We start from the raw sequence: 24,242 nt of genomic DNA on the forward strand, positions 1-24,242 counted from the left end.
CACAGGATCTGTTCTACTCCATACTCTATTAGTACCTATGTACATGACCTATAGCAACACAGGGGAAAAGAATCTTAACTTTACTTACTGTATTACTTGGTCTATGTTAAACACTTCACATTTAATCCTCATAACCATGCAGAAGGCAGGTATTCTCCCCATTTGATTAAAAAGAAAATGGAGATCGGCATGGATTAAACTAGCTTCTTTGAAATCTCACAGCCAATATTGACTGGCGTTGTGCTGCTGCTCTAGATCTGACTTCAAGGACTATGCTCTTTATATTAGGCAGTGATTTTTGTAAATCTGTCTTGGATCCTTAGGGCTTCTAAGGAGTTTCCTTCAAGATTTCTAAACAAGCAATGGAGATCTGATCCCCATTTCTCCTTTCTTTCCTCCTTCCAACAACTGGGGCAGCCCCACTTGTATTTTATACATTGGACTTTGAAATGGAATTTTTGCTTGAAGAAAGTTTTCTGCTATTGTATTTAAAAACAACAAGCTTGAAAAAAAAATGCATGTTACCATGGAGGACATTTTATATCATCCGTAAATTAGAGGTAACAGGGTTAGGTAGGACTAGGTGCTAGAAATCTTAAAGCTCAGCAATTCTTTTAAAACATCAAAGAACCTAGGATTGGGATCCCAAAATACTTAGAAATAATGAGGGAACCCACTGACATGAAATACATTCACTTTACTCCTTTACTAGGTGTGGAACCATTGTTAAGTAAGCTAGAAATTCTGTGCTATAATTCAGAATAAACTGAAGTTTTCTCTTTTCCTGTTATTCACTGATAGGGCAGACAGGGTGGGTGGAGGAATGCTAAAAGAAATACAGAGTTCATAGAAGAGACTGTAGCTGTAACAAAATTCACCTTCATTGTCTTAACCAACATTCACAAAATGAAAAAGACCCCAGAGAGCATCACTGAATCATTGATAAGCATCCTATTAAAGATTGGCAGAGAAAGTAAAATCCTATGTAGTCTGTTCTGTTCAGTGTGGCCAGGTATGGAGTAATGCGTATTAGAACATCAGAAAGCATTAAAACTTAAAGAAATTTTGATTTAAATTAATGAAATGGTTGTCTATGAAAGTCACTTGGAGATCACCTCATTTTCCGATGATGCTATAGAAGCGGAATGGTAAAACTCAACCCATTAAATAAAGTTTTGCAATGACTGGTTTCAAAAACCAAACTGCTTAATAAGTTCAGAAAACAAATCTTTATTTGGTTTAGGCCATCACCTAATGGAGTTCCTGGCACATTCAGGGCGTCCAATATATGCTTATTCAATGAATAAATTAATACCAAATTATTTAGTTATTTTTACTATAAAACAAAAATTGAGAAAGAAGTTTGGTAAGATGTCAATAAGAACTGACATCGTTTTACCTGTAAAAGTAGAATTGTGACAGATTATTCCTGCACTTATTGATAGTTTGCCTTTCATGGTAAAAATTATATAGATCTAATTGCTCATTTTTTGTTTTTCCAAGATTTTTATTGAAGGATGGCCAACTGTGGCTGTGTGCTCCTCAGGCAAAGCAAATATGGAAATGCTTAGCAGAAAATGCAGTGTACCTTTGTGATCGTGAAGCCTGTTTTAAGTGGTATTCCAAGTTGATGGGGGATGAACCAGATTTGGATCCTGATATTAATAAAGACTTCTTTGAAAGTAATGTGCTTCAACTTGATCCTTCCCTATTAACTGAAAATGGAATGAAATGTTTTGAGCGATTCTTCAAAGCTGTGAATTGTCGAGAAGGAAAACTAGTAGCAAAAAGGAGAGCATATATGATGGATGATTTGGAGTTAATAGGATTAGACTACCTTTGGAGGGTAAGTGAAAAGTGGAAACTTGATAAACACTCTTACTGATGAGATTTTGCAAATAGCTAAGGGGTCACGATTTTGCATATTAATTATGTACATCTGCTGTCCTGGTGCTCTCCCCAGTAGGTAGTATAGTTCATCTTTATCTTACAGGGTCATTTGTCATTAGGGTTTTTTCTCTCCCTTCCACCAACCCCCGCAATTGATGATCTTTTTGTCCCAGCTTCAAATCTGTCCATTCCAGATGTGTTTAGAAATATACTGACCATACAAATTCTTCATGCCTCTCTATGGAAGTTAACTGTTCTTTCCTTTTTTCATTCAGTATAGATCTGTTCTCATTTGGTGTTAATTTTGTGTTATTCATGCAATGCTAAAACAGGACAGAAAAGAAGACTACTTAGAATGGATTACAAACGTATACTTTATTGGCACTGTTTTAACGTGTGATGTTTTTAAACACTTTAGGGAGTAAAATATTACCGTCTGTTTAATTTTTCCACCTTTTTTAGTACTAATATGTATATATGTTCTTTAATTGAGATTAAATTGACACATTATATTTCAGGTGTACAACATGATTTCATATTTGTATATAGTGAAATGATCAGTAAGCCTAATTTTTTTTCCAGTAAGCCTAATTAATTAACATCCATCATCACCACATATCATTAGAATTTTTTTCTTGTGATGAAAAAAAGTCTTGACAGCAACTTTCAAGCATGCAGTGCAATATGATTAACTATAGTCACCATGTTGTACATTACATCTTCAGTACTTACTTTATATGTGGAAGTTTGTATCTCTTGGCCACCTTCACCCATTTTGTCCGTCCCTTCCTTGCCTCTGGTAACCACCAGTCTGTATCTGAATTCAGTGTTTTCTTTTTAGATACCACATACAAATGAGATCATACAATATTTGTCTTTCTCTAAACTTACGCATTTAGCATAATGGCCTCAAGGTTTGTCCGCATCGCGGCAATATAGTAGTAATTATTATTTCTATCTTTGAAAATATAACCATTCGCGGCAGTTTATATTGTTTTTTGGATATACTTTTCTGCAAACCATGGACTGCTTACTGTGTCATTCAGTTATTCAGACTTTTTCATTAAATGGTTTTCAACATTTTCAAACAGCCAGAACCCTTTTTAAAAATAAAAATTTATACAGTACTCCAAAATATAAAACTAGTTAGAGAAGAAAGAACCTTTCTTTTGGGGCGAGGAGTTCATCTATTTATTCATGAGAGAGAGAGAGAGAGAGAGAGAGGAACAGACACAGGCAGAGGGAGAAGCAGGCTTCACGCAGGGAACCCGATGTGGGACTCTATGTGGGACTCCATCCCAGGTCTCCAGGGTCACACCCTGGGCCGAAGGGGGCGCCAAACCGCTGAGTGATCCGGGCTGCCCAGCCTTCCCTCTTTTTTTTTTTTTTTTTTTAATTTTTATCTATTTATGATAGTCACACAGAGAGAGAGAGAGAGGTAAAGACATAGGCAGAGGGAGAAGCAGGCTCCATGCTCCGGGAGCCCAACGTGGGATTAGATCCCGGGTCTCCAGGATCGCGCCCTGGGCCAAAGGCAGGCGCCGAACAGCTGCGCCACCCAGGGATCCCCAGCCTTCCCTCTTCTGAAGCCTACATAGAGGTCAACCTTAAATCACTTCCTCAACCCCCTAGAGTTCTGCACATAGTTTGAAGGCCCTCAGCAGAATTAGATGAGTGAGGGGATCCCTTGGTGGCTCAGCAGTTGAGCGCCTGCCTTCGGCCAAGGGTGTGATCCTAGAGTCCTGGGATGGAGTCCCACATCGGGCTCCCTGCATGGAACCTGCTTCTCCCTCTGCCTGTGTCTCTGTGTCTCTCATAAATAAATGAATGAAATCTTTAAAAAAAAAAAAAAAATGAATGATAAAGATCTATAGAAATGGAAGTTGTAGGACAGCTCTTTTTGCTAAATTATTTTTTATATGTATTTCTTTTTAAATAATTTGAATTTCTCCTTCAGTGTCTGACACTTGGTTACCAAGGTGTCAATTTACAGGGTTAATAACTGGTCAAAGCGTATTTTGTTGTTAGTAATATGTGCCTTCCATTCTTAAACAAATTGCTTTATTCAAAGACTAGAATTTTGCATTTTATTACTCTTTTTTTGGTCTATTTTCTCACTTAATTTTACTTGATTTACTTGATTATCAAATATATCCCCAAATTATAGAGTACAGTGTTGAAAATAACCGAGGGAATAGTTTGAAATGTCCAACTAAAATATTTCATGAAAGTTATTTACACTTGAATCTGTTTGAACCTAGGTTGTGATTCAAAGTAATGATGATATTGCCAGCAGAGCTATAGATCTCCTTAAAGAGATATATACAAACCTTGGTCCGAGGCTACAGGTCAATCAGGTGAGGATTGACATCCACTAAAACTTCCACAAATTAGAATTCTGATTAAAGAACTCTATCGCTTAAAAGAATTTTTTCTTCAATTCTGAAATAACTAAATTGTTTTGTTTCAACTCCTTTTAAAAACATAGCAAAAGGGGCACCTGGGTGGCTCATTTGGTTGAGCATCTGACTCTTGATCTCAGGGTCGTGAGTTCAACCCTTGTGTTGCTCCATGTTGGGCATGGAGACTATTTTAAAAATCCATCGATCTATCTAAAATATTTAGTCTGTATCTCCATTAGATAAAATGCTGTCCAAATGAATCTTGATAATTATGTGAAGTGATTATTTTGCGTATAATTATGGCATGAGATTTCAACTGAATTTATTTTGATTCTACAACCTACTCTGAAGTTCATACTTGTTAACTTACATAACCATAGCTTCCATTGACAAAACATAGTATGTTTTATTATCAGTATAGACTTTGGTGAAATATGATTGCAGTTGAGAGCTATCTTTAAAGTAGTTATTTCCATCTTTAATTGAATTATTGTTTTTATGTGTATTTTTTTTTTTTTTTTTTTTTTTACATTTTAAAGCATCTTGGACTGTCTTTATTTGGCCCATTATTTGTAGGTGGTGATCCACGAAGACTTCATTCAGTCTTGCTTTGATCGTTTGAAAGCCTCTTATGACACGTTGTGTGTCTTGGATGGTGACAAAGACAGTATTAATTGTGCAAGGCAGGAAGCTGTTCGAATGGTTCGTGTATTAACTGTATTAAGGGAGTACATAAATGAATGTGACAGTGATTATCACGAGGAAAGAACAATTCTACCTATGTCAAGGTTTGTGAATAACTGATCCACTTATTATTTGGTATTTCTTAGACCTTTTTTTTTTTTTTCAGGATACAGTTTTTGCTTGTTGTTTTGTTAGAGCATTAAGTTTAGTTTTCTTTCTCTCTCTCTCTCTCTCTCTTTTTGCCGTTGACTTTTGTACCTGTTAAGTGTTCCCAAGGATCAGTATGCAGTTGAAGTATTTTGATGCCATTCGTTTATATAATAAATTGCACAAGAGATTGGAGAATAATTGGAAAAAACTCTTAAGAGCTGCTTTTAACAGCTGATATAGCAAGAAATACTTCCAAATGATCTGTTTATAGAATGAATGCTATCATTATTTAAGAGTTTTCCTTGCTCATTCTAAAATTATATAAAGTTGCTTCTTGAATATAATTTTTAGTTGTATCTTACCTATAACAAGATATTATCAAATATTATTTGGGGTGTGAAGTTTGAAAAGAACAATTTTTCAGAAAAACTTTCCATCTTTGCATTTTTGTTAATAATATCAAGCTAAAGTTTATCTTTCACATATAAAAATAGCCTTAATGGGGGATCCCTGGATGGCTCAGGGGTTTAGCGCCTGCCTTTGGCCCAGGGCGTGATCCTGGAGTCCCGGGATTGAGTCCCACGTCAGGCTCCCTGCAAGGAGCCTGCTTCTCCCTCTGCCTATGTCTTCTTTCTCTCTCTCTCTCTCTCTCTCTCTCTCTCTCTGCCTTTCATGAATAAATAAAAATCTTTAAAAAAAAAAAAAAGTCTTAATGAGTTGCACTTTTATGACATTAAAATAAGAGTATTAACTCAGATCTCTGATTTAATTTCTTTAGACATCTCATTTTCTGCAAGTATAGGTACAAGAATAACTGGAAAATGATTGTTGTATTTTGAAGATCACTTAAAATATTTGTAATTAAAAGGCAATATATTTTGATTTTCAAGGTCCTAAAAATAAGTATCCTTAATTCGCTTTCTCTTTTTTAATAAGAAAATATTCAACATTAAATACCTAGCTTAATTTTCCTTGCAAGAAGATAATAAAAATCTGCTAAGATTTTTTTTTTTTCCCCCCTCCAGAGCTTTCCGTGGTAAACACCTCTCTTTTATAGTTCGATTTCCAAACCAGGGCAGACAAGTTGATGACTTGGATGTGTGGTCTCATACAAATGATACGATTGGTTCAGTACGACGATATATTCTCAATCGTATTAAAGCCAATGTAGCCCATACAAAAATTGAGCTCTTTGTAGGCGGTGAACTGATAGATCCTGCAGATGACAGAAAGTTGATCGGACAATTAAACTTAAAAGATAAATCGGTAAGTATCTATGATTACCAAACTTTTCAAGAATGTCAAATTGAGACTATTTTTTCATTTCACTGGTAAACATTTCACTCCATAAATGTTTTTTATTATTTATTATTTTTTTATTGGAGTTCAATTTGCCAGCATATAGCATGACACCCAGTGCTCATCCTGCCAAGTGTCCCCCTCAGTGCCCGTTACCCAGTCACCCCAACCCCACCCGCCCACCTCCCTTTCCACTACTCTTTGTTCATTTCCCAGAGTTAGGTGTGTCTCATGTTTTCTCATCCTCACTGATATTTTCACTCATTTTCTCTCCTTTCCCTTTATTCCCTTTCATTAATTTTTATATTCCCCAAATGAATGAGACCATATAATGTTTCTCCTTCTCCTATTGACTTATTTCACTCTGCATAATACCCTCCAGTTCCATCCACGTTGAAACAAATGGTGGGTATTTGTTGTTTCTGGCTGAGTAATATTCCATTGTATACATATACAATGTATACATATGCATGTACAATCTTTATCCACTCATCTTTCAGTGGACACTGAGGCTCCTTCCACATTTTGGCTATTGTGGACATTGCTGCTATAAAATTGGGGTGCAGGTGTTCTGGCGTTTTGCTGCATCTGTATCTTTGAGGTAAATCCCCAGCAGTGCAATTGCTGTGTCATAGAGTAGCTCTATTTTTAACTCTTTGAGGAACCTCCACACAGTTTTCCAGAGTGGCTGTACCAGTTCCCATTCCCACCGACAGGGCAGGAGGGTTCCCCTTTCTCCACATCCTCTCCCAACATTTGTTGTTTCCCGTCTTGTTAATTTTCACCATTCTCGCTGGTGTGAGGTGGCATCTCATTATGGTTTTGATTTGTATTTCCCTGATGGCAAGTGATGCGGAGCATTTTCTCATGTGCTTATTGGCCATGTCTGTGTCTTCCTCTGTGAAATTTCTGTTCATGTCTTTTGCCCATTTCAGGATTGGATTTTTTGTTCTTGGGTGTTCAGTTTAACAAGTTCTTTATAGATCTTGGATATTAGCTCTTTATCTGATACATCATTTGCAAATATCTTCTCCCATTCTGTAGGTTGTCTTTTAGTTTTGTTGACTCTTTTGCTGTGCAGAAGCTTTTATCTTGATTATCTTGATGAAGTCCTAGTAATTCATTTTTGCTTTTGTTTCCCTTGTCTTCATCGATGTATCTTGCAAGAAGTTGCTGTGGCCAAGGTCAAAAAGGGTGTTGCCTTTGTTCTCCTCTAGGATTTTGATGGATTCTTATCTCACATTTAGATCTTTCATCCATTTTGAGTTTATGTTTGTGTCTGGTGTAAGAGAATGGTTTAGTTTCATTCTTCTGCACATGGCTGTCCAATTGTCCCAGCAGCATTTATTGAAGAGAAGAGACTGTCTTTTTTCCAGTGGATAGTCTTTCCTGCTTTGTCAAATATTAATTGACCATAGAGTTGAGGGTCCACTTCTGGATTCTGGATTCTGTTCCATTGATCTATGTGTCTGTTTCTGTGCCAGTACCACACTGTATTGATGATCACAGCTTTGTAGTACAACTTCAGGTCTGTCATTATGATGCTGCCAGCTCTGGTTTTCTTTTTTAATATTCCCCTGCCTATTTGGGGTCTTTTCTGATTCCACACAAATCTTAACATGATTTGTTCCAAGTGTCTGAAGAAAGTCCATGGTATTTTGATAGAGATTGCATTAAATGTGTAAATTGCCCTGGGTAACATTGACATTTTCACAATATTAACTCTTTTAATCCATGAACATGGAATATTTTTCCATCTCTTTGTGTCTTCCTCAATTTCTTTCAGAAGTGTTCTATAGTTTTTAGGGTATAGATCCTTTACCTCTTTGGTTAGGTTTATTCCTAGGTATCTTATGTTTTTGGGTGCAATTGTAAATGGGATTGACTCCTTAATTTCTCTTTCTTCAGTCTCATTGTTAGTGTATAGAAATGCCACTGATTTCTGGGCATTGATTTTGTATCCTGCCACGCTACCAAATTGCTGTATGAGTTCTAGCAATCTTGGGGTGGAGTCTTTTGGGTTTTCTGTGGTCAGTATCATGTCATCTGCAAAGAGGGAGAGATTGACTTCTTCGTTGCCCATTTTAATGCCTTTTATTTCTTTTTGTTGTCTGATTGCTGAGGCTAGGACTTCTAGTACTATGTTGAAAAGCAGTGGTGAGAGTGGACATCCCTGTCTTGTTCCTGATCTGAGGGAAAAAGCTCTCAGTGTTTCCCCATTGAGAATGATATTTGCTGTGGGCTTTTCATAGATGGCTTTTAAGATGCTGAGGAATGCTCCCTCTATCCCTACACTCTGAAGAGTTTTGATCAGGAATGGATGCTGTATTTTGTCAAACGCTTTCTCTGCATCTATTGAGAGGATCATATGAGTTCTGTGAACTCCATCTGGTCCAGTGTATCATTGAAAGCTCGTTTCTTTTGAGAGGTTGTGCTTAGAAGATCTGTCCTTTACAAAAAGCTCCGTGTTGAAGTCTCCCAGTATTAGTGTATTATCTAAGTATGTCTTTATTTTGGTTATTAATTGATATACTTGGCAGCTCCACATTAGGGGCATAAATATTCATGATTGTTAGGTCCTCTTATTGGATAGATCCTTTAAGTATGATACAGTGTCCCTCTTTATCTCTTACTTCGGTCTTTGAGATAAACTTTAATTTATCTGATATGAGGATGGCTACCCCTGCTTTCTTTTGAGGACCCTTTGAATGGTAAATGGTTCTTCAACCTTTTATTTTCAGGCTGTAGGTGTCCTTAGGTCTAAAATTTGTCTATTGTAAACAGCAAATAGATGGGTCTTGCTTTTATATCCAGTCTGAAACCCTGTGCCTTTTGATGGGGTCATTAAGCCTATTCACGTTCAGAGTTACTATTGAAAGATAGGAATTTAGTGTCATCATAATACCTATTCAGTCCCTGTTTTTGTGGATTGTTTCCTTGGACTTCCTCTTTCTTTTATAGAGTCCCCCTTAATATTTCTTGCAGAGCTGGTTTGGTGGTCACATATTCTTTCAGTTTCTGCTATCTTGGAAGTTCTTTCTCTCTCCTATTCTGAATAAGAGCCTTGCTGGATAAAGTATTCTTGGCTGCAGGTTCTTCTCATTTAGGACCCTGAATATATCCTGCCAGCCCTTTCTGGCCTGCCAGGTCTCTGTGGAGAGGTCTGCTGTTAACCTAATACTTCTCCCCATAAAGGTTAGGGATTTCTTGTCTCTTGCTGCTTTAAGGATCTTCTCTTTATCTTAGAATTTGCAAGTTTTACTATTAAATGTCGGGGTGTGGGGTGTTGAACGGTTTTTATTGATTTTAAGGGGGGATCTCTATCTCCTGGATCTCAATGCCTGTTTCCCTCCCCAAGTTAGGGAAGTTCTCAGCTATGATTAGTTCAAATACACTTTCTGGTCCTCTGTCCCTTTCGGCACCCTCTGGAACCCCAATTAAACGTAGATTTTTCCTTCTGAGGCTGTCATTTATTTCCCTTAACTTTTCCTCATCGTCTTTTGTTTTTCTCTTTTTTTCCTCAGCTTCCTTCCCTGCCATCAACTTGTCTTCTATGTCACTCACTCTTCTTCCTCATTAACCCTCGTCGTTGGGACCTCCAGTCTGGATTGCATCTCATTTAATTGATTTTTAATTTCGGCCTGATTAGATCTAAATTCTGCAGTCATGAAGTCTCTTGAATCCTTTATGCTTTTTTCCAGAGCCACCAGTAGCTTTATAATTGTGCTTCTAAATTGGCTTTCTGACATTGAATTGTAATCCAAATTCTGTAACTCTGTGGGAGAGAGTACTGTTTCTGATTCTTTGTTTTGTGGTGAGTTCTTCTTTCTAGTCCTTTTGCTCAGTGCAGAGTGGCTAAAAACAAATTGTACTGGAAAAAGAAAAAAGAGGGGGGACAAACAAAAAAACAAGGAGGGGTATCCTCTGATTCTATATACTGTAAGTCCCTAGTCTTCCCCTGGAACTTTCCTGCACTGCTTGGTCAGGAACTTGTTCTTCCCCTGTCCTTGCAGCTGGTCTTCTGGGGGAGGGGCCTGCTGTGCTGATTCTCAGGTGTGTGTACCTGGGGGAGCTGCTCCGCCCCTGCTAGGTGCATGGTTCAGTAGGTGCCGTTTATCCTGTAAGGCCCCTGTTCCCTGGCACCCTGCTCAGTCCCAGACACAAGATGACACCATGAGGAACAACAACAGTGGCAGCGGCCAGCTCTCCAGCTCTGGAGTCAGCTCCAGCAGCAACAACTACAGTCTCCCAGTGTGCAGGGGCCTGACATTCCATGGGCCGGGGGCACTGCTCTGCACAGCTTGGGACCTCCCGGCGTCAGGAGCATCCCTGCTGTCTTGTGTGCTCCCTGGGCCGCACAGCCCCTTCCTTGCAGAGCCGCTGCCTTGCTGCGGCTGGGCACTCGCTCCATCCCTTTACGGAGCTCAGAGCTCAGCCCACGGTTTGTGGTGCTTTTCCTCTGTTAGTGGTCCTCGTGAGCCTCGGGTCATCACTGCCCCTCCTGGGATCCTGCCCGAGTTCCCTGCAAGAGTAATGTTCCTGCTTCTCCGGGACTGGGTTGTCTTGTCCTTGGGGCACTCGACACCAGGCCTTAGCCTGGCTCCTTGCAGGGGCCCCCTCCCCCTTGGATGCTTTTTTATTTTTATTTTTTTCCGTCTTCCTACCTTGATAGAAGCGCGAACTCTTCTCACTGTAGCATTCCAAGTGTTCTCTCTTTAAATCTCAGGCCAAATTCATAGGTTTTCAGGATGATTTGAAAGTTATCTAGGTAAGTTGGTTGGGACAGGTGACTTGGGGATCCTACTCTTCCGCCATCTTGCCCCGCCTCTTCACTCCGTAAATGTTAATTGAGCTTCTATTCTGTGTAAGGCTCTTTATTAGGTATTTGGATTATAACATTAAGACTCACATTAAAAACAAAAGTATTTGATTGTTAGGCAGTACCTGTAAATTGTATTTGTTGAAGTGCTGCCAATAGTTTTTTTGTTTGTTGATATGTTACTAATTTCTGTCGTGCATATTTTACCTTGTCTTTGATACTAACTTAGTATATATTATTTTCAGCTAATTACAGCCAAACTTACACAAATAAGTTCCAATATGCCTTCAAGCCCTGATAGCTCTTCTGATTCCTCAACTGGGTCTCCTGGAAACCATGGTAATCATTACAGTGATGGTCCCAATCCAGAAGTGGAAAGCTGTTTGCCTGGGGTGGTAAGTAGATGGTTTGAGCTACCGTAGGCAAGACATTATGCTAGATTCTTTGAGAATAAGGAAGTATAGTTGGACCTCATATCGACCACCTACCCCTCACCATCCCCCCCACAAAGTAGAAAATTCAAGTATACCTTTTACCTCTCCCAAAATTTAACTACTCATAGCCTAGTCTTGACCAGAAGCCTTAATAATACATAATCAGTTGCACATATATTTTGTACGTTATATGTATATTTATTGCATTTTTACTGTATTATATACTGGATATATGCATAATACACTTTTTTAAATAATCTACATAATAAATGCTAAGAAATTCATAAGGAAGAGAAAATACATTTACAGTACTGCATTGTATTTGCAAGGAAAAAAATACGTGTATAAGTGAACCTGTGCAGTTCAAAGTCGTTGCTGAAGGGCTAGGTGTATATAGAATAGTTCGTTTTTTTTTTTTTTTCTGAGAAGCTTACAATTTAATGTGGAAAAATACAAATAACTACATAGTTAACCATCAACTTCAGAATAGATCTGAAAGGTGATTGTAACTTGGTTGAAATTTAAACATTTCCTTTTAGATACAGTATTACATATAGTAATACATTTACGTAAAATTAATCTATTACAACTGAATTACAACTATTGAATATATAAACTTAGAAAAATATCACTGTATTTTGTATTTGTACCACAGAAATAAATCCTTTCTTCACAACTGTTTTTGTAGGAAAATGTCTGTAGTCTTTCTCAACTTGTCCTTAACATACCTTATATCTCAAGAAACAGTGACTCCTCCTTTCCTTACCCTCTCCTTCCACTCCTCCCCAGAAGAATTTTAATGGCTGTGATAATAACCAGCCACTCCAATGTCAGAAGAATTGGCTCCTATAACAGGATTAGGAATTTAAGTATTAACAGCCATTACAGCCTTTGGCATGTATGGAGTCTAACTTTTATGTATGAGAGAAATAAAATAATGATAGGGCTGTCACTCAGAAATTACTGGAGATGGCTTGGATAATATAATTCAGTCTGAATCATGAAGGATTTCTACAGATGAAATGTTGGGTAAAGCAGACCATTTTAGAGACAGTAGAAATGACATAAGCAAAAGTGTGGAAATTAATTACTTGGCTCTTTTTGAGGGTACATGTCATTTATAGGTAAATGTTTTATATGTTTTGTATTCTAGATAATGTCACTACATCCCAGATACATTTCTTTCCTTTGGCAAGTTGCAGACTTAGGTAGCAGCCTAAATATGCCTCCTCTTAGAGATGGAGCAAGAGTACTTATGAAACTTATGCCACCAGGTAAGAATCTTTTTTATATGTATAATGTTCATAAAATATACCCTGGACAATAATGGAATGTATTAACATTCTTTCTCTAGATGGAATATGCTTTGTTGTATAGGCCACATCAGGAGTTGACAAACTAAGTGCACAGTCCAAATTCACCCCATTGCCTCATTTTGTACAGCCTAGGAGCCAAGGATGATTTTTACATTTTTAAATGGAGGGGGGACGGATTTCAAGAGAATAATATTTTGTGGCTCCTGAAAATCACATGAAATTTACATTTTATTGTCCTCAACAAACTTCTGTTAGTGTACAGGCATGCTCATTCGTGGCTGCTTTTGTTTTAAAACACTAGATAGCGCAATAGTTGTGGTTGACACCGTATGGTCTGCAAAGCTTTAAATATTTACTATCTGGCCCTTTACAGAAAAAATGAGCCGACTTCACAATGTTATGGGCCATGTGTCATCTGTGACACTGTTTCTTTATTATTCCTCAGAAACAATTACTTTAACGTGCAGCTTTTTTTTCTATATGTATATACCATTATATCTATAAATAATAACTTAGTACAATTGTGTCTTGTCTATTTTATATACCTGCTCTTGAGTTTCTATTGTGGAGATGAAAACTTAAGTCTTATTATTATTTTTTTAAGAGTTTATTTATTTATTCACGAGAGAAACAAAAAGAGATGCAGAGACACAGGCAGAGGGAGAAGCAGGCTCCATGCAGGGAGCCTGACGTGGGACTCGATCTCGGGTCTCCAGGATCACACCCTGGGCTAAAGGCGGCGCCAAACCACTGAGCCACCAGTCTGCCCTTAAGTCTTATTTTCACATCCTCCTCATTTTTGCTTAAATTCTTTTATCTAAAATTAACACTAAAATGTAAATTTACATTTACATTTCTTACTTCAAGAGTACGTGGGAAGTAGTTTGGATTACTGACAAACTTTTTTCCTGAATTTAATAATGTCCACTTTTTGTTTTCTTAATTTTCTGTACGCTTATCACTATTTCATTCCACATACTGTTTAATAACGTCTCAAAATAATTTCCCGTTGTTATTTCCATTATATAATCTGTTATGTTTTACTATTTTCTGGAGCCTTTCTTCCTTCCTCTTGTAGCTGTTTATTCTTTGGTATAGAACTACTGTTGTGGGACTTCTTTCTTCACCTTTTCCATGGCAGCATCTCCATTCTCAAGTTCCTATGTCTTGGGTCTTGAAGTTTTTTCTTACCTACTCCCACAAGGATGTACTCTCGAACCCTGCTTGGGCTGCGATACCTTAGACTATGCACCCCTTTCACATGGAATTTAAATAGCACTATTAAAAATAATATATCTTCAGAGAGAACTTGAACAACTCACCAGGTAATTGAATGTGCCTGAAGGCTGCCTCAGGAGATAATAAAAAGACATGACACCAGTAGAAAATGCTGACTTGGTAGTGCTGAGGTAACACAGGGGGAAATATAACTGGGAGATAGATGGGCTGCCATTAAAGTTTGCCTGGGAACCAACACCCAAGAGTCCTGAAAGGCTGGTTGTACACCTCTCAGAATAAGCTCTGCTTGCAGGTCCTCACTTTTCATTTTCCTAAAAAGTTAAAAGGGCTTTTTACTGTACAGCTGCCTGGCCCAGGGGTTTTTGGTTGGTTGGTTTTGGGTTTTGTTGTTTTCGAAAGTTAGACCTCATCAATTATATTGGCACCTTCCTCATGATACAGACACCCTTTTATTTGCCGTTTGAATATGAGCTGATTAGGGTTTTAAAAACATGTGACAAATGAACAGAGTTTACTTATTTCCTTGAAGGCTAATACTGATAGGTGCTTTATTTTCTTGTTTCCTGCCTGTCTCTTGTTTTTGGAGAGTACTTTTTTTCCTAATAAAAACTTATTTTCCTTTTTTTTTTTTTTTTTTTTTTTTAAAGATTCTATTCATTTATTCATGAGAGAGAGAGAGGCAGAGACACAGGCAGAGGGAGAAGCGAGAAGCAGGCTCCATACAAGGATCCCAGTCCTGGACTCGAACCCGGGAATCTGGGATCACACCCTGCGCCAAAGTCAGGCGCCCAACCACTAAGCCACTCAGGCGTCCCTTATTTTCCTATTTTAAATAATTTCAAACTTACAAAGAATAATACAATCTCATTTACCCATCCCCACATTCAGTAGTTGTTAATAATTTGGTATAGTTGTTAAATCATTTTTTTTTCTTTTCTTTTTTTTTTTTTTAAAGATTTTATTTATTTATTCATGATAGTCACAGAGAGACAGAGAGAGAGAGGCAGAGACATAGGCAGAGGGAGAAGCGGGCTCCATGCAGGGAGCCCGATGTGGGATTCGATCCTGGGTCTCCAGGATCACGCCCTGGGCCAAAGGCAGGCGCCAAACCGCTGCGCCACCCAGGGATCCCTTGTTAAATCATTCTGTGGTAAGATTTTTCTAACTTTCGGAGAGCAAGTTGTAGATACCCTATATTTTTATCCCTAAATAACTACTGGTTTCTAAGAACAAGAACATTCTGTTAAAATTACCACAGTAATTAATCAAAATCAGAAAATATAACATTGGTAAATTACTATAATTTACCCAAAAAATTACTATAATTTACAGACCTTATACATATTTTACCAATTTTCCCCATAGTGAACCTTATCAACAGTGTTTTCTGGTTGAGAGTCCAATTCAGGTTCTTACACTATATGATTCGTTGGATCTTTAATCTGGAATGGTTCCTCGGTCTTTGTTGTTTATGATTTTGAAGATTTTTTTTTTTTAATTTTTTTATTTATTTATGATAGTTAGAGAGAGAGAGGCAGAGACACAGGCAGAGGGAGAAGCAGGCTCCATGCACCGGGAGCCCGATGTGGGATTCGATCCCGGGTCTCCAGGATCGCGCCCTGGGCCAAAGGCAGGCGCCAAACCGCTGCGCCACCCAGGGATCCCGATTTTGAAGATTTTGAAAAGCACAAATCATTTGTGGTCTTTTTCGGTTTTGCTGGTCTTCTGATGGTTATATACAGGTTGTACATTTTTGTCAGAATACCACTTATGTGATGCTCTCTCAGAGCATTATACCAGGAAGCACATGTCATTTTGTCCTTTATTGGTAACATTATCCCAGATCACTTAATTGACGTCTGCCAGGTTTCTCCTCCGTAAAGTTACTTTTCATATTTTGGAGAAATGTTACAAGATTCTGTAACTCTTTCCTCATCACACTTTTACTTAGGATTTTACCATTCATTGCAATTATTGCTTGAATCGGTTCTTTTGTGGTGGTTACAAAATGGTGATTTTATTTAATTTGATCATTCCTTCTGCATTTACTGGTTTGCAACCCTATTTGTGATGTCTTTTAGATGTATACACACATGCATAACCTTGTTGGGTTATAGCCATTATAATTATTACTTATTTTGATTCTCAGTTGTCCCATAAACAGTCAGTGGATGGACACAATGCCTTTTTTATATAGCTGCATCATTATTTGAGTACTTTCTTACTTGCTGTCACAAGATGTTTAAAGCTCATCTAGTACTTTTATTCTAGCCCTAGAATCAGCCATTTCTCCTTTCTGTGAGAGAGAGAGGGTATTTAGAAACCAGAAACTTATTGCTACTGGGGTATCTTGTTTCCAGGCCTTCCCATTAAACTGAGGAAGTAATACACATCTCTATCAATTTCTGTATTTGTCTCTATTAGAAAAAATAAACATGGGTTTATACTGGTTCTATTCCAGCATCTTCATCTTTCCCCATTTCATATTTGTATCTATCTCTAAATGAGTAAGAAATCTGCTTTCCAACTTCATCAATTTATTGTTGGTTTGGGGGAGTGACTTGCTTCTTATGCAGACTTCAGCCACTGGTTAGGTCTTTGATTTCATCTCTACTTTCTCAAGTACCTGTTGTTTTCATGTCCTGAGCTTTTCTAGGATTCAGTGGGACATTAATTTAGTAAGTACCCCTTCTCCTCCCTCTTACCCCCATAGTTGCTTCTTGTTCATCTAAGCTAGCTGTCTTCCATCCCCTCTATACCTTCAGTAATTCACTCACATTTTTCTACTGTTTCTTCATCCCCTATTTGTATGTCCTTTTGAGGTTATATATTTTATAATCCATTATTCTCTTTGTGGTGGGTTTGTGGTTGCTTTGCTGATAAATACAGTTCAATAATTCTTAGCTAAAGTGTCTCTCAATCACTTAATTTAATCCTTATCCCTTACCTGTTGTACCATTTGGAATTGTATTGTTTCATTTACTAGTGTTTGAGTAACAGTTCTTGCTTTATGTATGCAAAAGAGCCCACCATCACAATGTATTTTAAAACACCTCAGAATCCCTGATCTTGTGATTTTAGCATAATGCCACTACATAGTACAAGAAAGCTCTTGCAGAAGCCCAAGCAAAAAACCTCAGTGTGCTTTTTTTCATATTTTATATGATCAAAGTATAGTACCTAAATTTGAAATAGCCAACACTGAAAAAGCCAGTGATGATCATATTACAATAGACAGATCACAGGCTTTGGACTCAATAGACTTGAGTTCAAGTTCTTATTCTAGTTATTTCATGCCTCAGACATGTTTTGTTTTTCAGAATTTCCTTGTAAAACTGGGCTAATAACTATTTCATGGAACTGCAGGGATTACATGGGTGACCCATACATACATCTGTGGAAAATCCCAGCCTAATGACTGGTATTTAATAAGTATTCAACAAATGTTAACCTACTCGCTGTCACTATAGTTGCCTCATGCATGCATACATATACACACACACATTCATTATCCATCCCTCCCTCCCTCCACCCCTTTTAAGAAAGGAAGCAGAGACTCCTAAGGAAAGGAAGTAGTTATAAATTCTGTTTCTAGCTGTGTTACTTTTGGGTAATCATTTAATGTTTGTGTACGCTTGCATATATTTTAAAGGGGGAGAAAACCAAGATGGAATGAGTAGCTTTTTTTCTAGTCATTGACTTTACATCTCTTAGTTCTTTCTGAATCTGCCTGAAAGTCGGGTGCCTCTATTATGAGTTGCTGTTAAACTTCGAACATCTCCAGTCTTCTCTGTAGGTAATTTAAGCTTTTGTAATTTATACTGTTGTCAGTAGTTCCTCTGTACTTTCCCTACGTGCATTGGGAAAAGATTCTCCTTGATACTGAGTAATAAAAATGTATACTGCTTTACTAAGCAGAATGAGTTGCTTTTCCCTTTCAGTGCTTCCTTTTTTTAATTTTAATGTATTTCTTTGGAAAAAGAGAGCACAAGTGGGGGAAGAGACAGAGAGAGGGAAAGACTCCCCGCTGAGCAGGGAGCCTGACACAGGACTCCACCCCAGGACCCTAGGATCATAGCCTAAGCCAAAGGCAGCTGCCTTAACCCCCTGAGCCACCCAGGTGCATCTTCAGCCCACTTTCCCCTAGAAGTTTAGTCTGCTTAATATCTTCAAATATGCCAAAGTCCATTGTAAGCACTTCATTTAAGCCTCAAAACATGCCTATGAAGGAATTAACTTTTTTTTTTTTTTTTTCATTTAAAGATTTTCCCTCTCTGTGTCTCTGCCTCTCCCTCTGTGTGTGTCTTTCATGAATAAATAAAATCTTTAAAAGGGGGATAGGGATCCCTGGGTGGCTCAGCAGTTTGGCATCTGCCTTCGGCCCAGGGTGTGATCCTGGAGTCCTGGGATCAAGTTCCACATCAGGCTCCCTGCTTCTCCCTCTGCTGGTGTCTCTGCCTCTCTCTCTCTTTCTGTATCTCTCATAAATAAATAAATAAATAAATAAAATATTTAAAGAAATAAAATGAGGGCAGCCCCGGTGGCGCAGCGGTTTAGCGCCGCCTGCAGCCCAGGGTGTGATCCTGGAGACCCGGGATCGAGTCCCATGTCGGGATCCCTGCGTGAAGCCTTCTTCTGCCTCCATGTCTCTGCCCCACTCTCTCTGTGTGTCTCATGAATGAATAAATAAAACCTTTAAAAAAAAAGAAAAAAAATATAAAGATGGAGAAACTGAGACAGCTAACAAGCTACCTAACCAGGGACACATAACTTAAATGACAGTTCTAAGATTCAAATGTAGACTTTTGGGCTCCAATGTTTATACTGTAAACATATACAGGTTTATATTACTGTTCATTGTTTTCTATAATGTTAATAATATATTGCTATAACCATATACTTGATTAGGGTTAGGTATCTTTATAAAAGATGGGAAGGGAATAAACTAAAATCTTAACTATAGTTGGATGACAGTATTGTGGATGGTTTAAATTTTTCTCTATTTAACTGGGGACCTGGAATCATTTAGATTCATGAATGCTGAAGTTGGAATAGCCATTAATGATCATTTGGTTTACATAGCACAGTTGAATAAAATAGAATGCAACAACATTAAATGATTTGTTTAGTACTCATGCCTTCCTTTTCTTAGAACTTGTTTCTTTTCTCCGCCTCCCTTTTGCCTTCATCCTTCACTCAGAATATCTTTAAACCAAGCAAGACTTTCTCAGATAAAGCCTATCAGTTGCTTTGTTTTTAGAGAGTAGTTTGGTGATATATGTTAAAAGTCTTGGATCTTGGTGGCTTTTTCTGCTTGCAGGATTTTTTTTTTTCCTGATGAAATAAATAATTGCAAAGATTGAGCTGCTAGGATCTTCAGTGTAAAAAAAAATACAGAGACAAAACTACATGCCCAATGAGAGGTTAAACTGGTAAAATAACATACTATCAATTTAAACACCAATTAAAAATAATATAAGGGATGAATATTTAATATTCTCATTACATTTAATATTCTCATTACCTGAGAAGCTATTCACAGATGTTTGATTATAAAACTTAATATTTCGGCAGACTGGGTGGCTCACGGGTTTAACACTGCCTTCAGCCCAGGGTGTGATCCTGGAGACCCCAGATCGAGTCCCACATCGGGCTACCTGCATAGAGCCTGCTTCTCCCTCTGCCTGTGTCTCTGCCTCTCTCTCTCTCTGTGTCTCTCATGAGTAAATAAATAGGATCTTTAAAAAATAAAAAATAAAACAAGACTTTATTTAGTTACATTATGTTTCACTGTCCCTTCAGAATAGGGAAAACTAATGATTTTAACACAACTGATTTGTTTTTTTCAAGATTTTTAAATTTTGTTTTTAAGTAATCTCTATACCCAACATTGGGGCTCGACTTCACAACTCCCGAGATGAAGAGTCATGTGCTTCACCAACTGAGTTAGCTAGGTCCCCCACAAACGGAAGATTTTGCTATTTCTAGGCTACTTCAGGCATACAAAATTACCTTACTCTATGGAAATTATAGTAATTTTCATTTATCTTTATTCTTCAAGAAAAAAGATTTTATTTTATTTTTATATATATATATATTTTTTAATTTTTATTTATTTATGATAGTCACACACAGAGAGGCAGAGACATAGGCAGAGGGAGAAGCAGGCTCCATGCACCGGGAGCCCAACGTGGGATTTGATCCCGGGTCTCCAGGATCACGCCCTGGGCCAAAGGCAGGCGCTAAACCGCTGCGCCACCCAGGGATCCCAAGAAAAAAGATTTTAATATTTTTAAAGCAATCTTAGTTATCAAGTGGTATTTTAATCATAACACATTACCTTGGAAATAATTTGATGATAACAAGGTACTTTCTAAAGTTGATTATTCTTAAGTTTGAATGGTAACTAATGCTAAATTGCATCATGGGTATTTTTTTAACTGTATCTTTTCGCTGTCATTTGAAAGAAATGTAGGGGTACGTGGGTAACTCAGTTAAGTGTCCAACTCAGTTTCAGCTTGTGTCGTGAGATTGAGTCATGCATTGGGCTCCATGCTCAACTCGGAGTCTGCTTAAGATTCTCTCCCTCTCCCTCTGCCCCTCCCTTCATGCTCTCATGTGCTCTGTCTCTCAAAATCTTTAAAATGAAAGAAAGTAAGAAACTTGTATTTTAGTAGCATGGGTGGAAGAATAAAAATCCTGTGCTTGGAGGTAAACATTAATCCCCGTAGGTTTCTCCTACTACTCAAAAGTAGATTGTTCCTATGAACAACCTTTTGTAAGCCAAAATGATGTAAAGCACAAAGAAGCAGTTACCATTAGTTTATATGGGAAACTATTTTGAGTGTTCCCACACCCAAAAAGTAACCTCTTAAGCGACATCTTGTTCTAATGGATCCACAAAATAAGATAAAGCACAGAAGCTCACAGAGACAGCCTGACGCTCTAGTGGCTTGATGCTGAGTATAATTCCCAGGAAAGGAGCTTTGTGGGGCCACTTCCCTCCTTGAGGGTGCACATTGCCTCTTTAACAACTGCGAAACAAATAACACTATTTTTGTTTTTACCTTTTCATAAAAGTGAAAATCCTCTTTGGATTTCTTGTGGCTAATGAAAACAGATACTAATGTAGGTCTTTCTTGCTTTCTTCCTTTCTCTTTCTTTTTTGCTTGCTTTTTTTTTTTTTTTTTTTTTAAGATTTTATTTATTTATTCATGAGACAGAGAGGCAGAGACACAGGCAGAGGGAGAAGCAGTCTCCTCCAGGAGAGCCTGATAGGGACTCCTCGAACTCCCTGAACCTAAGGCAAACCAAAGGCAAACGCTCAACTGCTGAGCCCCCCAGGCATCCCTAATGTAGGTCTTTCAATAAAGAGAAGGGCCGTGCTGTTAGGCAAAGGGTGCGCCTGTATTCCTTTTTTTCTTCACCATTGTTTGTTTTAAAATTCACCTCCTAAGGTACCACTAAGCTCATATTCAGTAAAATAAAATAGTTAATGCATAGTGTCATAAAGGTGAACAGTAGAGAAGTTGGAAGACTTCTCACTTTTTCTCTTTTGTTAGTTTCAGTAAGAATTCTTTCTTTTGAAGTGTACTGTATTTTTTAGGTTTCTAGTGGCTGAGGAGGCGTGTTGATTTGAGGTCTCTGATTAGGTGGAGACTGCCTCCTTCATGTTTGGGTTGACTGATAGGAGTCATGGTTGATGGTGGGTTTTTGTTTTTTTTTCTTGTTTTAAATCAATCCAGATCTGGCTATGTCTTGTGAAGTATGAGCCTATATAACTCAATGAACTGATTGTTATGCCACACTGAAGTAATTTTCAAAATATCAAAAGTGAAACACTATGAATGGATGAATGGTGTTGTGTTTTAGACTATCTTGTTTTCTTTCAGATAGCACAACAATAGAAAAATTAAGAGCTATTTGTTTAGACCACGCCAAACTTGGAGAAAGCAGCCTTAGTCCATCTCTTGACTCCCTCTTCTTTGGTCCTTCAGCCTCACAAGTGCTGTACCTAACAGAGGTTGGTATTTTCCCTTTTGAATTTATTTCATATTCTTTGAACTTGACCTTTTTATGTGGTAATGTGAAGAACATGGATAAAATTTGAAAATTTGAAATATTTTTAAATGGTCAAGAATTTCTTAGCAGTGATAATAGGGAAAATAGAAGTTACTTTTTAAAACCCTTTTAATATGATCCTTTTCTTTTTCCAGGTAGTCTATGCCTTGTTAATGCCTGCTGGTGCACCCCTGGCTGATGACTCGTCTGATTTTCAATTTCACTTCTTAAAAAGTGGTGGCCTACCCCTTGTCCTGAGCATGCTAACCAGAAATAACTTCCTACCAAATGCAGATATGGAAACTCGAAGGGGTGCTTACCTCAATGCTCTTAAAATAGCCAAACTGTTGCTAACTGCCATTGGCTATGGCCATGTTCGAGCTGTGGCAGAAGCTTGTCAGCCAGGTGTAGAAGGCGTGAATCCCATGACATCGGTAACCACTTTTTAAAAAATATCTTATTTATAGTAATAAATGGTAATTTTTAAAGTTCGAGTTCAGAGTTGATTCAGGATGTTTCGAGTTCCTTTCTAGTGGAATCTTAATTTAGAGGGTTTCATCTATTAAATTTGTATGAAAAGTGAAAATGGTATTTCCTGACTACTCTAAGAGGACAATTCCTCCCTACTCCTTTAAGCCTGATAAAAACTCCATATGGATCTCTTACTAACTTGTACCTGGCAGATGGATGAAGATAAACGTGGTAGTAAGAAAACTTTAACTGATTTACTACCCTGTTGCCAGCCTCTCTTCCCACCTTGATAGGCTTATCCTCTAGTTCTGAGCTTATTCCAACTCTATTTTTGTCTTGGTGGCATCCTTAATCCATCTCACCAAAAGTCCTCAAGGCATGCCAGAATTCAATGTCTACTTATGAGAGGTCAAACTATGCACTTAATTCTGACTAAAATTTGAAGTTTTCTATATTGATCACAAGTGATGGTTTTACTAAATTAATCAACAGGAGATAAAGGCTTCAGGAATGTAGATTCTCTTTTTTATAAATGACTTGGGTCTTAATCAGGGAATTGGAATGTTGATTAGTTATGTGATATATTAAATATGTGATATGGAATAATACTGCATGTATTATCATAATAGCACTTGTAATTGTTTTAGGTGTGATAATGATACTATGGTTATGTTTTAAGTGAGGTGCCCCCTCCCTTTTTATTTTTAATAATTGCTAAAATATTTACAGGGGAAACTATATGATATGCAGGATTTGCTTCAAAATAATTCTGGGGGGCAGCACCGGTGGCGCAGCGGTTTAGCGCCAGCTGTAGCCCAGGGCGTGATCCTGGAGACCCCGGATCGAGTCCCACAGCAGGCTTCCTGCATGGATCCCGCTTCTCCCTCTGCCTGTGTCTCTGCCTCTCTCTCTCTCTCTCTCTCTCTCTCTCTCTCTGAATGAATAAATAAATAAATCTTTTAATAATAATAATTCTGGGATTGGGGCTCCTGGGTGGCTCAGTTGGTTGAATGTCTACCTTTGGCTTAGGTCATGAACCCAGGGTTGTAGGATCTAGCCCTCATTAGGCTCCTTGCTCAGCAGGGAGTCAGCTTCTTCCTCTCTTTTTACCTGCCGCTCCCACTGCTTGTGCTTTCTCTGTCAAATAAATTAAAACGTTAAAAAATGATAATAATCCTGGGGTTGAAAAGGGAGGGAGGGAGAGTGGTTAGATAAAACACTATTGATCCTTTGTTCATAATTATTGAAGCTGGTACATGAAAGTTAATAATACTATTATCTCTGGTTTTATATACATTAGGAACTGTCCATTAAAACAGTAAAGAAAAACAAAGGGCCTGAGTTTATATCATTTACAGTATAGAGAAAGGGAATTACAACTGGAAAGGTAGTCACAATGGCCTGGCTATGTAAAACTAATCTGTTTTTTATTTTATTTTATTTTATTTTATTTTATTTATTTTATTTATTTTATTTT

At 37.8% G+C, this 24,242-nt stretch overlaps 1 protein-coding gene across 3 annotated transcripts in view; it reads left to right on the forward strand.

Moving 5' to 3' along the window:
• Nucleotides 1-24,242, forward strand: part of USP9X (ubiquitin specific peptidase 9 X-linked) — a 179,127-nt gene that overhangs the window by 106,230 nt on the left and 48,655 nt on the right. For all 3 annotated transcript variants that reach the window (XM_038587199.1, XM_038587198.1, XM_038587200.1), the window contains exons 16-23: nucleotides 1,504-1,846; nucleotides 4,152-4,247; nucleotides 4,869-5,080; nucleotides 6,152-6,392; nucleotides 11,490-11,639; nucleotides 12,832-12,952; nucleotides 22,126-22,256; nucleotides 22,450-22,728. In XM_038587199.1, coding sequence (XP_038443127.1) covers nucleotides 1,504-1,846; nucleotides 4,152-4,247; nucleotides 4,869-5,080; nucleotides 6,152-6,392; nucleotides 11,490-11,639; nucleotides 12,832-12,952; nucleotides 22,126-22,256; nucleotides 22,450-22,728 — 1,573 coding nt within the window. The remainder of the gene's footprint in view (nucleotides 1-1,503; nucleotides 1,847-4,151; nucleotides 4,248-4,868; nucleotides 5,081-6,151; nucleotides 6,393-11,489; nucleotides 11,640-12,831; nucleotides 12,953-22,125; nucleotides 22,257-22,449; nucleotides 22,729-24,242) is intronic.

This window comes from Canis lupus, chromosome X (assembly GCF_011100685.1).
Source record: "Canis lupus familiaris isolate Mischka breed German Shepherd chromosome X, alternate assembly UU_Cfam_GSD_1.0, whole genome shotgun sequence".
NCBI lineage: Eukaryota > Metazoa > Chordata > Mammalia > Carnivora > Canidae > Canis > Canis lupus.